We start from the raw sequence: 14,482 nt of genomic DNA, 5'->3' as shown, positions 1-14,482 counted from the left end.
CAAGAATGCTTGCCAGTGGTGTTTTGAAAATGACAATCAATTCTGTGTTTTTTGAAACAATGTTAGGGAGATTGATAATACAGTTGAATGAATTTTCTCGGGCATTCTTTCATTCATTAATTACAAATTTGATTAATTTGTAAAACAACACCAGCAATTTCCCTGGATACAGAAAATAATAGCAGGAACATTTCCCAATGAATTATTAGAAGAGTCATTCCAAAGTTCTTTTGCAAGTTAACTTCCACCATTAAGAGTGGAAAAAAAGTAACAAATATTTTGAATTCTGTGTACAGGGAAAAAAAGTTGCATCATTCCATTACCCAGGAGGAAATGTGACCTATGGCGGACAAGCAGTGTACAGGTCTCTGGGGGAATCACTGAATCACCCAGACTCTAATGAAACAGAATGGAGAATTAATATTGATATGGTCCTGGATTGGTTTGAAAAGGAAGACTTTGATTTTGTAACTCTTTACTACGGAGAACCTGATAGCATCGGGCACAAAGCGGGACCAGAAACACCTCAGAGGCGGGAAATAATCCGACAGATTGACAGAACCATTGGTTACTTAATATCGAGTATTGATAGGCACAACCTGAAAGACATACTAAACGTTATAATAACCTCGGACCATGGAATGACGACAGTAAAGAAATTCCCTGAAGTTGATGAAATCAAGCTGTCAAATTTTGTCAGTTTTAAAAATATTCAGTTTGAATTATTAGACTATGGAGGACTCGGGATGATTCTTCCAAAGAATGGAAAAATTGAAGAAGTCTACCAGGCACTGAAGAATGCACATCCTCATCTAAAAGTATATAAAAAGGAAGAATTTCCTGAAAGATTTCACTATAGCAAAAACGATCGTATTTTGCCCATCCTTGTTTATGCAGACAATGGCTATAATGTAAATGGGGTAAGTGGCATCTGGATTTGTTTCCTTTTAATTATTTAAGGGGTGAAAAGGAGAGCTATTTCTTTGGTAGCTGTGAGTTTATGAATCTGTATATTCTTTATATGTTCAACATTGATCTAATTGAAATTATGAATAGCAAAATAATATGAATGTTTTCCTTTAGAAATATTTATTTCTCTAGTGCCTTGTCAACGAACAACTTCTCAAATGATGAGTTGCTGATTCCACCTTCAGTTCTTTCTATTTTGCCTGTGAGTTTCATTCATACTTTTAGACCCTTTTTTGTCAAACTTTCAGGCAGCAGCAAAATACAAAAACAAGGGCTATTTAGCTCATAGTGATAGTGTAGTCATGGTGTTGTACTACATGAAAATGGGACCCTTAGCCTACCAAGCTCATGTCAACCATTAAGCACCCATTTGCACTAATCCTACTAATCCCATTTTATTCTCCTAACTTTCCCCTTCGAACCTTCAGATCCATACTGGTGGTAATTTACAGTGACCAATTAACCTACCAACCAACAGACCTTTGGGATGTGGGAGGAAACCAGAGCGCTAGGAGGAAACCTGAGTTGTCACAGGGAGAACATCCACACTGACAGCACCAGAGATCTGAACTGAACCCAAGTCATCGGAGCTATGAGCTGTGATGTAGTGCAGCCCTTCTTATTCTTTAATTCTATATTCTTACTTAAACAAGCCAGTTCTTGCTACACAGCGTTGCCAGATTGAAGGCATAAGAATCTGCAGATGTTGGAAACTGGAGCAACAAACAATCTTTCGAAGAAACTCAGCAGGTCAAGCAGTATCTGTGGGAGGAAAGGAATTGTCAACGATTTGGTTCAAATTCTGATGCAGGGCTTTAACCTGAAACATTTCCTTTCCTCCCACAGAAGCTGCCTGAAATTGCTGAGTTCTTCTGGCAGATTGTTATTCCCAGACTGAAGAGAGGAATCCTCAGTACTGTAGGATGTCTTGAAGTAGAATCAGTTTAGCGTACCATTCTCAGGAAGAACACACGGAGATTGGGCGTATATGTGCAGAAAAGTACAGGTTCCAACTCCACTGCCTTGTACTTTATCAAGATATTTAAACTAACTGGTCACTAGAATTTAGAATTTATTTTATTTCTTACATCCATCTCACAATATGAGGGAGTAAAAATCTTTATGTTGCATCTCTGTCGCTATGTACAAGCGATAAGAAAGGGAAATGTGGGAGGATATAGCCCAAACACTCAGACTGTGTACATAATTGTTTTGTATGCATCTATGTACAGTCAGATACACAATCAGATACAATGTGTATTGATAAATCTGATGGCTCGATGAATGAAGCTGTCCCAGAGCCTATTGGTCCTGTCCTTAATGCTGCAGTACAATTTGCCAGATGGAAACAGCTGAAATAGTTTGTGGCTGGGGTGGCTGGAGTCCCTGGTGATCCTCCGGGCCCTTTTTATGCACCTGCTGTTGTAAATGTCCTGAATAGAGGGAAGTTCACATCCACAGATTTGCTGGGCTGTCCATACTACTCTCTGCAGTGTCCTGCGATTGAGGGAGGTAGAGTTCCTGTACCAGGCAGTGACACAGCCAGTCAGGATGCTCTCTATGGGGCCCCTATAGAAAGTCCTGAGGATTTGGGGACTCATGCTGAACTTCTTCAGCCCCTTGAAGTGAAAGAGGTACTGTTGCATTTTACTAATTCTTTTACACACTAATTACTGAAACACTTATTACTTGCAGTATTCATTTCTGCCTTTTCTTCCCTCTCATAGCTGTTTCTCATCACACAATTCTCTTACTTAGCTTCTGGTTATGAATGCAACTGCATTTCTTTTAAGTTGTTGACTGATTTTCACATTTACAAAAACTGGTAGACTCATTGACATTAGCTTTGTTATTGTTTTAAATTCAGTAAAGTGATTTACAGATTTCATTATTTATAAGACAATGGCTACAGATTTCTGGATACAAAACACAATAGTAAAATTGACTGAACTATTTAAGACTGACCATTTATCATTTCAGAGAATCATCATATACTTCAACAAAGGAGATCATGGATTTGACAATGGAGAAATGGATATGAAGATGATTTTCCGAGCTTTTGGCCCAGATTTTAAGAACTCTTACCTGGCAGAGCCCTTTGACAGTATTCACATATACCCTTTGATGTGCAAGTTATTGGGAGTGAAACCTGAACCAAACAATGGATCATTGGCATTCACTAATGAAATGCTTGTACCGTTTGTAGATACATCTGACAGAATAATCAATACTCCAGGTATTGAAAGAGCCCCTTCTTCATACATCTATACATTTTATGACATAGACACATCACTTTAAGAGAAAGTTACATTGTTTATGTTCAGTGTGTGGAAACTAATGCATGTGAAAATGTCAGTTGAAAACTTAATTGATCAGTAATTATAGAACTTCATAGCAACCAGGAAACTGCTAATAATGGCAAGCTTTGGGAAACTTTTGAGGAAACTGTCTGCTTGCCATGGGGGGGGGGGGGAGGCGAGGTGGCTGATGAGGACTAATTTCGAGAATTTGAAGTTACTTCTAGTTGTCTTTCCAATGGATACTTGTGAAGGGCACTGGGAAGATGGTTTGTGTCTTGGCTTTTAAAAATTGATGATCACAGGGGGACACCAGAACACAAAATGAGCCTGTTCTGTTATGACCCCAAAACTGGGTAGAACCTATCAAGAACTACCATTCTGTCCAGATTACCTCTTCCGAATTGAACTCCAAGGTTGGAGATCAACTGCCTCAAAGATCCCATTCTTCTGCTCTGCACTGAAGGAGAGGTGCTTGAGTTTTGTTGCGGGAGGGGAGTTCCAAACCATAGCAGCATACTCCAGATTGACTGAGGTGATTTTGTGTTTCTGTTGCCAAAGTGGAGAGAGCTAGGGGAAAATGTTAGCTGGGGAAAAAAGTAATGCAAATTAGGAACCCAAGGGTATCCTTCATGTTGAGGCAGGGAATATTAAATGCTTCTGTTTCCTCTGTCATTAACAGTGGACACAGAAGATGTGAAGATTATATTAAAAGTGGAGAGGGAATTTATAGACAAGAAAGCAATGGAGAATAGTTGCTGCCTGATCCAATGAGTGTTTCCAGAACATTCTGTTATTACAACAGAGTATTTGGCCAAAATTCATCTCTGCAATAAGACATAGTGATATCCACAGGATGTAATTTCCTTTGGTTTATATTTGGGCCTAAAGTGATACATGCAAAGCATTGGACGTTTCCTGATGCTGAATCTCAGGCTTGCCAATAGAGGTCCAGATTTTGTTGTTGAAATGGCAGTGCAGTTGTCTGCATGAATCATTGAAAACTACAGTAGCTCAGGAAGTTTTATAAGTTCAAACAGAGATTCTGCCCCCCACCCCAGTGTGTACCACCTTCTTTCATTTTCCATTTTAACCAGTGTTCAAAAATGAATCTAAGGGAGGTTGCATTCTCTAAGACCATAGGATATAGGAGCAGAAGCAGGCTATTCGGCCCATCGAGACTGCTCCACCATTCAATCATGGGCTGATCCAATTCTTACAGTCATCCCCACTCCCCTGCCTTCTCCCCATACCCTTTGATGCCCTGGCTAATCAAGAACCTATCTATCTCTGCCTTAAATGCAACCAATGACTTCGCCTCCACAGCCGCACTGACAACAAATTCCACAGATTTACCACCATCTGACTAAAGTAATTTCTGCAAGTCTCTGTTCTAAATGTACATCCTTAAATCCTGAATTGTGCCCTCATGTCCTAGACTCCCCTACCATGGGAAATAACTTTGCCATATCTAATCTGTTCAGGCCTTTTAACATTTGGAATGTTTCTATGAGATCCCCCATCATTCTCCTGAACTCCAGGGAATGCAGCCAAAGAGCTGCCAGATGTTCCTTATTCTTGGAATCATTCTCATGAATCTTTTCTGAATCCTCTCCAATGTCAGTATATCCTTTCTAAAATAGGGAGCCCAAAACTGCACACAATACACTCCAAGTGTGGTCACACGAGTGTCTTATAGAGCCTCAACATCACATCCCTGCTCTTCTATTCTATACCTCTAGAAATGAATGCCAACATTGTATTCGCCTTCTTCACCACTGACTCAGCCTGGAGGTTAACCTTTAGGGTATCCTGCACAAGGACTCCCAAGTCCCTTTGCATCTCTGTATTTTGAATTCTCTCCCCATCTAAATAATAGTCTGTCTGTTTATTTCTTCTACCAAAGAGCATGATCATACACTTTGCAACATTGCCACTTCTTTGCCCATTCCCCTAAATTATCTAAGTCTTTTTGTGGGCTCTCTGTTTCCTCAACACTACCCACTCCTCCACATACCTTTGTATTATTGACAAATTTAGCCACAAATCCATTAATCCCATAGTTCAAATCACTGACATACATTGTAAAAAGCAGTGGGTCCCAACACTGACCCCTGTGGAACTCTACTGGTAACCGGCAGCCAGCCAGAATAGGATCCCTTTATTCCCACTCTCTGTTTTCTGCCGACCAGCCAATGCTCCACCCATGCTAGTAACTCTCCTGTAATTCCATGGGCTCTTACCTTGCTAAGCAGCCTCATTTGCGGCAACTTGTCAAAGGCCTTCTGAAAATCCAGGTACATCAGATCTACTCCATCTCCTTTGTCTACCCTGCCTGTAATTTCCTCAAAAAATTGCAGTAGTTTAGTCAGACAGGATATTCCTTTCAGGAAACCATGCTGGCTTTGGCCTATCTTGTCATGTGCCTCCAGGTACTCCATAATCTCATCCCTAACAATCGATTCCAACAACTTCCAAACCACTGATGTCAGGCTAACAGGTCTATAGTTTCCTTTCTGCTGCGTCCCATCCTTCTTAAATAGTGGAGTAACATTTGTAATTTTCCAGTCATTCGGTACAATGCCAGTACCTATTGATTCTTGAAAGATCATTGTTAATGCCTCCACAACCTCTCCAGCTACTTCCTTCAGAACCCGAGGGTGCATTCCATTAGGTCTAGGAGATTTATCCAACCTCAGACCATTAAGCTTCCTGAGCACCTTCTCAGTCGTAATTTTCACTGCACATACTTTATTTCCCTGACACTCTTGAATGTCCGGTATACTGCAGATGTCTTCCACTGTGAAGCCTGATGCAAAATACACATTCAGTTCCTCTGCCATCTCTGCATCCCTCATTACAATATCTCCAGTGTCATTTTCTATTGGTCCTATATCTACCCTCAACTCTCTTTTACCCTTTATATACTTAAAAAAGCTTTTAGTATCTTCTTTAATATTAATCGCCAGCTTCCTTTTATAATTCATCTTTTCCTTCTTAATGACCTTCTTAGTTTCCTTCTGCAAGTTTTTAAAAGCTTCCCAATCCTCTATCTTCCCATTAGCTTTGGCTTCCTTGTATGCTCTGACTTTTGCTTTTACTTTGGCTCTGACTTCACTTGTCAGCCATGATAGTGTTCTAATTCCATTTGAAAATTTCTTCTTACTTGTAATATATCTATCTTACAGTTCCCTCATTTTTCACAGAAACTCCAGCCATTGCTGCTCTGCTGTCCTTCCTGCTAGTGTCTCTTTCTAGTCAACCTTGGCCAGTTCCCCCTCACGCCATTGTAATTTCCTTTATTCCACTGAAATACCGACACATTGGAATTTAGTTTCTCCTTCTCAAATTTCAATGTGAACTCGATCATATTGTGATCATTGTTCCCCAAGGGTTCCTTAACCTTAAGCTTTCTTATCACCTCCAGATCATTGCACAACACCCAGTCCAGCACAGCTGATCCCCTAGTGGGCTCAACTACAAGCTGTTCTAAAAAGCCATCCCTAAGACATTCTACAAATTCTATCTCTTTAAGTCCAGTACTGACCTGGTTTTCCCAATCCATTTTCATGTTTAAATCCCCAACAATTATCATGACATTGCCTTTCTGACACGCCTTTTCTATCTCCTGCTGTAATTTGTAATCCACATCCCAGCTGCTGTTTGGAAGCCTGTATACAACTCCCATTAGGGTCCTTTTACCCTTGTCATTTCTTAACTCAACCCATAGAGACTCTACACCTTCCAATCCTATGTCATCCCTTTCTAATGATTTAATATTATTTCTTATACACAGGGCCACACCACCCCTTCTGCCTACTAACCTATTTTTCTGATACACTGTATATCTTTGGACGTTCAGCTCCCAATGGCAACCATCCTTTAGCCCAGTTTCAGAGATGGCCATCGTACTTGCCAATCTGAGGCTTTAGATAAAACACAACCTAAATAATGTTGTATTTTCTAGAAACATACATGTGTAAGAGAGTACTCACTCCAGCAAATGAAATATTGTAGCACAGTGATGTATATATTTTTATGGCAAATTGTACATTTCAGCTTAAAAGTAAACAGGTTGAAATACTCCAACAAAGCAGTAAACTAAGTTCATATGATTTTCTTTTAGGTCCTCAGAAGTACCAGGGGAGATCAGATCGCACCTCTGCAGTCATAGGATTAGGTGCAGTCCTTGGCTTTCTGGTTATAGTATTTATAATTAATTTGATACAGTTGCCATTCAAAAAAGTAAAAGGTAAGGAGATTTTGAAGCAGCCAACTGTGATGCAGCTCCCTTGTCAATATACCAACATAACTGGAAATTATACTGAAACGTAACTTATTTAACAGGATTTAAACAAAACACACATCAGGGTAGGGCACATATTGTACGTGTACGTATTCTTTGAACCACAGCATCTGCAATTGTATTTTTGTGTTTTTATGTCAGGATGCTGTTCATCGACTATAGCTCAGCATTTAATACCATCATTCCCACAATCCTGATTGAGAAGTTGCAGAACCTGGACCTCTGTACCTCCCTCTGCAAATGGATCCTCAACTTTCTAACTGGAAGACCACAATCTGTGCAGATTGGTGATAATGTGTAAGAGAGTACTCACTCCAGCAAATGAAATATTGTAGCACAGTGATGCATATATTTTTATGGCAAATTGTACATTTCAGCTTAAAAGTAAACAGGTCTGTGATGTTTCAGACCTGCAGGCATTCAGAATTTCTGTTGCCTTCTGTCTAAGATGATACAGTCATTCATAGCCACTTTTAGTCCTGGTTGTATGACCCCTTTTTGCAGGAAAGCATACCTGCTCTGCTTCACTTGGACTTTGTGCCTCCAGAAAGTCTCAACTCACATTCCAAAGTGCTCTTCCTCAATTGCTCTGGCAGTCAGATTTTGTATTGTTTATAGAGACAATATGAAATGACTTGTGTTGACAGCAGAATCTCAGGGGCCAATTTTACCTAATTTTATGTTTGTATACAAGTCTCCTCGCCATTGAGTAGCTTTACCTTGAGCTGGAATATATAATACTATATTGTGAAAATTTTTGCCTCTGTCACCACTCCTTGGATTATATACAGGGAATACTATTCATCATTCACTGCTCTGTTCACTAGGGTTTCATGGTTGCCACTGAGGTAGACTTTGTGAACTTTGAAGGGACAAATCTTGGTGTCGCTCATTCACCTCCTTCATATCTTAACAAGTGATCCGTTAGTGTTTCATCTTCTTTAGCTCTGCCTTTACTTAGGTCTTGGGAGAACAGGGTACTGGTTTATGTTTATGTTATAGGCCTCGCTGATGCAAAAGTAGGAATTTTTGAATAGGTCTGTGCATCGCATCAAAATGTTATTCTCATTAGGATGTGTTGAACTGTGTCTATGTGTCTAGATTTGCTTGAACATATTCAGCCTGCCTGAATGTCTATGACTTGCATGCATGTATGATTTCAGTCTGCATGCCCAAATTATACAATGGCAAACAGTCTAGACCAAGGATGCAGAGACCTTCTGAGCCTTACCAGCTCAGTGCAAGAAAAATTGCAGCCAAATCAAAGATTCAAAGTACCTTATCTCTGTCTAAATGGATGACTTTTTATTCTGCTACCATGTCCACTAATTCTAGCTAACTCTATATGGAGAAACATTGTTCCTCTCAGAATCTTACACATTTCAGTTTCAGTAACTCTCTTGTAGGTTTTCTGTTAATCTCAGTTTTAAATGATTTTGCCTCTGCATTTATCTGTGGTAGAGAATTCCAAAGATTCAAGATCATCTGATAGAACAAATTTCACCTTATCTCTGGCTAAATGGATTACTCTTTATTCTGATACCATGCCCACTCATTCTAGCTAACTCCATTTGTAGAAATATTCTTTCAGCCTTCTCCCTGTCAAATTCTCTTGGAATCTTACACATTTCAATAAGATTACCTCTTGATCTTTTAAATTCCAATGAGGATAGGCCTAACCTGGTCAACCTTTCTGTATAAATCAACCTTTTCCTTCGAGGAACCAACCTACAGAACCTTCTCTGTACTGTCTTTACCGCATGTATATCATTTGTTTTTTTTTAAAAAAAGGACCAAATTTAGTTCTCCAGTTGCATTCTTGCTGTGAAGTTGTGACAAAAATTACCTACTTTTATACCATGTCCTTTGCAATCAAGGCCAACATTCCTTTAGCCTTTGTAATTACGTGTGTTGTCCTTTGTGCTTCATGCTCTAGGACTCTCAGGTCCCCTTGTACTGCAGTGTTTTGTGGTTGCACTCCATTTGCTTGCTTCAATAATCTGCTTTTTCATTCCCTTTTTTCCAAAGTGGTACCCTCACATTTTCCCTTGTTATGGTCCATCTATCAATTTCATGTTCACCTGTTTAATCAGAATCAGAATCAGAATCAGAATCAGGTTTATTATCACCAGCATGTGTCGTGAAATTTGTTAACTTAGCAACAGTAGTTCAATGCAATACATAATATAGAAGATGAAGAAGAAGAAAAACATAATAATAAATAAGTAAATCAATTACAGTGTACAATAGATTAAAAATTGTGCAAAAAGCAGAAGTAATATATATTAAAAAAGTGAGGTAGTGTTCATGGGTTCAATGTCCATTTAGGAATTTGATGGCAGAGGGGAAGAAGCTGTTCCTGAATTGCTGAGTGTGTGCCTTCAGGCTTCTGTACCTCCTGCCTGATGGTAACAGTGAGTAAAGGGCATGCTCTGGGTGCTGGAGGTCCTTAATAATGGACGCTGCCTTTCTGAGACACCACTCCTTGAAGATGTCCTGGGTACTTCGTAGGCTAGTACCCAAGATAGAACTGAATAAATTTACAACCCTAAGCAGCTTCTTTCAGTCCTGTGCAGTAGCCCCTCCATACCAAACAGTAATGTAACCTGTCAGAATGCTCTCCACGGTACATCTAAAGAAGTCTTTGAGTGTGTTTGTTGACATAACAAATCTCTTCAAACTTCTAATTAAGTATAAATGCTGTCTTACCTTCTTTATGACTGCATCAATATGTTGGGACCAGGTTAGGTCCTCAGAGATCTTGACACCCAGGAACTGCTCACTCTCACCACTTCTGATCCCTCTATGTGTTCTTTCGTCTTACACTGTCTTAAGAGGATTCTTTAGGACAAAATGCTAAGATTAAAGTGATAAAAGTCTTGATATTAAGGTGTGAAATTCAACATTATTCTTCCTGCACTCTTACTGACATAGAGTGCAAGGTTGTTGCTGCAACACCACTCCACTAGTTGGCATATCTCACTCCTGTACGCCCTCTCGTTTCCATCTGAAATTCTACCAACAATGGTTGAATCATCAGCAAATTTATAGATGGTATTTGAGCTATTCCTAGCCACACAGTCATGGGTACAGAGAGAGTAGAGTAGTGGGCTAAGCACACACCTTGAGGTCACCAGTGTTGATCATCAGCGAGGAGCAGATATTATCACCAATCTGCACAGATTGTGGTCTTCCAGTTAGAAAGTTGAGGATCCATTTGCAGAGGGAGGTACAGAGGCCCAGGTTCTGCAACTTCTCAATCAGGATTGTGGGAATGATGGTATTAAATGCTGAGCTATAGTCGATGAACAGCATCCTGACATAAAAACACAAAAATACAACTGCAGATGCTGTGGTTCAAAGAATACGTACACAGCGCCGGAAGAACTCAGCAGGTCAGGCAGCATCCGTGAGAAAAGAGTAGCCAACGTTTCGGGCCGAGACCCTTCATCAGGAATGGGGGGGAAGAGAGGGCCGAAGCCCAGTGTGGTTTTTTCACCATTCCTGATGAAGGGTCTCGGCCCGAAACGTTGGCTACTCTTTTCTCACGGATGCTGCCTGACCTGCTGAGTTCTTCCAGCATTGTGTAAGCATCCTGACATAGGTGTTTATATTGTCCAGGTGGTCTAAAGTCATGTGAAGAGCCATTGAGATTGCATCTGCCATTGACCTGTTGTGGTGATAGGCAAATTGCTGAGGCAGGAGTTCAGTCTAGTCATGACCAACCTCTCAAAGCATTTCATCACTGTCGATGTGAGTGCTACCGGGCGATAGTCATTAAGGCAGCTCACATTATTCTTCTTAGGCACTGGTATAATTGTTGCCTTTTTGAATCTATCTATAGTCCCTTGTAGGCTCTTTATGTCTTCCTCACAACTTGCCACCTGCTCTGGACTGGGGGAGACTGATGATAGTAGTTTAAAAGTGATATGTTATTGGAGATATGAAGAATTGTGTTTCCATTAACTTTTAAGTACAGAAATAGATTATGAAAGAAATGTATGTGAAATTCTGTAAACTTCTTGTTAGATTGGCATGTAAATGATTTTTGTAATTAGATTAAAATGTTAGTTAACATTTGTCTAAAACATGCAACCAATATCTTTTGATTTTTGTCTGAAGAATTTCCAGCTTATATAATATTTGTATTTTGTTTTTCCAGATCCAAGCATAGAAGCCGATGGTAATATTTATCCAACAACGTCATTTTGATTCTGAAAAGATTATCATAGGAACCAGTCTATCAATTACACTAAATTTCAAAAAAATTGTAATGCTGTTCAATTAACTCAAGCTTGAAATATTGGCGAGTTTTCCTTCCTTGTGAAACTGTAGGTGGTGATCTCTACTTCTACTGAGGAGTATAGTGTTATCCATCCCTAACAATGAAAAAGTTCTTTTAATTTTTTTTCTGTACATTAAAGCAAGACAAAATCTACCCCTCATGCTGTTATTATCTAAAAGCAGGGTAGCAGTTCATATTTTAGAAGCAATGTAATAGCATCAGTAGCTACCAATTACACTGTCTGCAGAGGACTCTTTAGGACAAAATGCTAAGATTAAAGTGACAAGAGTCTCGATACTAAGGTGTGAAATGCAACATTATTCTTCAGTTGTAGGGTCTGGGAGGGGAGAGGGGTGGACAGGAGAGGTGTTAAAACTGCTTGTTGTGGACTTCAGTAATTCTCATGAAACTGAAATAATATATTAAGCTTAACAGTGACTAACACATCATCTACCCATTCTGTGTGCAACGTATCAGATTGTCCAGCATAATTCGAGATTTTTACCAAAGTAAAATACTGCTACTGCTGGAAAACTGAATACCATGTAAACAATATTGGAAATGTTCAGCAGCTCAGGCAGTACTCATGGAGACTCGAAGAGCGAGAGGAAAAGGGCTCTGATGATAGGTCAACAATGTATCACTTGGGTTCTGTTTCTACATAAATACTGCCAGACCAGTGCACCGCCAGAATTGTTACAATGGAAAGATTTTGTAGTTTGAAGTTGGGCTTTGCAGTATTATCAGCAAGCTTATTCATATGGCATTCATTCATCTGTAGGATATTGGGCTTGGTTAAAATAATGAATATAGAGTTTTGGCTTCAGTTATATAATAGCAGAACACTTGCTTTCTGACTGCTACAGTGTCCAAACAATATTGGAGCATTGTAAGGCTCAGAGTTAAAGCTGATTCTTCCTTGGTAAGTGATAAAATGTGTAACACAAAATGGAAGCTTGTAAGATAAAACAGTGTTAGTCTGGAACATGGGAAAATTCAAGGAAACCAGTCCATTTTTATGCCATGCACCAATACCATTAAGCAAGGGGTATGTAGACCCCAGGTTGGGAACCCCTGTGTAGAGTAAAGGGTCTTAAAAGGATTTAAAAAGGCAATTTCTATGTGGAAGTGGGAAACTTTTCTTAGGTTAGGTCGCAACTAGTGTAGATTTCCAAATTCTGTCTCCTGATCTATTCTTCAGTGTCTCTGTTGTTATTGGGGGGGGGGGGGGGAGGGTGTGTCTATAGAATAGCTCCAACAGAGTGATTGGTCTTTTCCTATTTATGACTTCCACATGCAATGACTCAGTAGATAATCTATGGAATTCCCCATCACCACTGCACTCCTCTTCTCCCCCTTCCCTTCTGAATCACAGTGCCAGAAACCTGGTCACCATGGCTTATTGTTCAGCACCCCAACCAACAGTATCCAAAACAATCTATCTGTTATTGGGTACTCTACATTGTCTGTCTATTCCCTTTCCTTCTTGCCAGTCACCCAGCTACCTGCCTCCTGCAGTTTAGGGGTCACTACCTCCCTATCATCTCCTCATTCTCCCTTACAAGCCATGATCATCCAGCTGCAGCTCCAGTTTCTTAACCCGGTTTGAAATGAACTGCAGCTGGATGAACTTTATGCAGGTGTAGTTATCAAGGAGACTGAAGGTTTTCCAGTACTCCCACATCTGACATGAAGAACATACCACTGACTCTGGACCCATTCTCACTACGCTAGCTAGGCACAATTAGACAAAGAAAGAAGGAAACTCACCAGAAACCTATCTTAGCTTACACTCTCCTCGCCAAAGCCACTCTAACACTGTCCCACTCACACAATGGTTGCTTAAAACTAATCTCTTTTTATTGGCCTTTGCCAAGTACCTAATACCCAACAATCTCAAACCCCGCTTGATTTTTCAAATGTCACACTCAAAATCCACAGCCCTTGTCTTCTCAAAGCTTTAAATAGCTTAAAAGAAAACAAATGTAAATTTTTAATCAACACATTGTAGTGTACATCAACAGAAGGTAGAGAAAGTAAACCTAATGCTGAGAATTATACATAATGGCTGATTTGAAAATATTTATTTACTATGAAGCTCATTTAAACATAATATGCTACACACAATACAACTTGTATTTCATATAATTGGCCAGCAGGATATGATCAGTGGATAATTATTTTTTCTTTTTTCTTCTAAGTTGCAGTTGAAGTACCAGTCTAGTGTACTTATGCACTGTTCAAAGAAATGTAAGGATATTTCTCTGGTACCTTGGCCAATTTTAATCTTTTAACCAACATGATTTTTAAAAAAGTTTGTTTATTTAATTGTTTCTGCAGGGGTAGTTGTATCTTTCTTATGAGCCCAGAAGAAATGTGCTTTCTGATCTACAAGAAAACATAACAAAAGAAATTTCAAATTTTTGGGTCTGTTTTTGGCAAATTTTGTTTGGTGCATGGACCAAACCACATACCCCAAGCTAAAGGAACTAAATTTCAAAGTGGGGTATAAGCAATTGCTACTAAATCATACCTCTTCTTCAGTCCCTCAGGATTGAGGACGACTTGCTTTCACTTCTGTCTTCTAGGTTCTGAGAGAGTTAATGTGATCAATGTCAGAACCAC

At 39.6% G+C, this 14,482-nt stretch overlaps 1 protein-coding gene across 1 annotated transcript in view; it reads left to right on the top strand.

Annotated features, from left to right (window-relative positions):
• Positions 1 to 12,154, top strand: part of LOC140735113 (ectonucleotide pyrophosphatase/phosphodiesterase family member 7) — a 34,344-nt gene extending 22,190 nt beyond the window's left edge. The window contains exons 3-6 of the mRNA XM_073059906.1: positions 297 to 920; positions 2,950 to 3,205; positions 7,393 to 7,518; positions 11,735 to 12,154. Coding sequence (XP_072916007.1) covers positions 297 to 920; positions 2,950 to 3,205; positions 7,393 to 7,518; positions 11,735 to 11,784 — 1,056 coding nt within the window. The 3' untranslated portion in view covers positions 11,785 to 12,154. The remainder of the gene's footprint in view (positions 1 to 296; positions 921 to 2,949; positions 3,206 to 7,392; positions 7,519 to 11,734) is intronic.
• Positions 12,155 to 14,482: the final 2,328 nt, after the last annotated feature.

This window comes from Hemitrygon akajei, chromosome 11, assembly GCF_048418815.1.
Source record: "Hemitrygon akajei chromosome 11, sHemAka1.3, whole genome shotgun sequence".
Classification (NCBI taxonomy): Eukaryota; Metazoa; Chordata; class Chondrichthyes; order Myliobatiformes; family Dasyatidae; genus Hemitrygon; species Hemitrygon akajei.
This window is presented reverse-complemented; position numbering and strand designations above follow the sequence as displayed.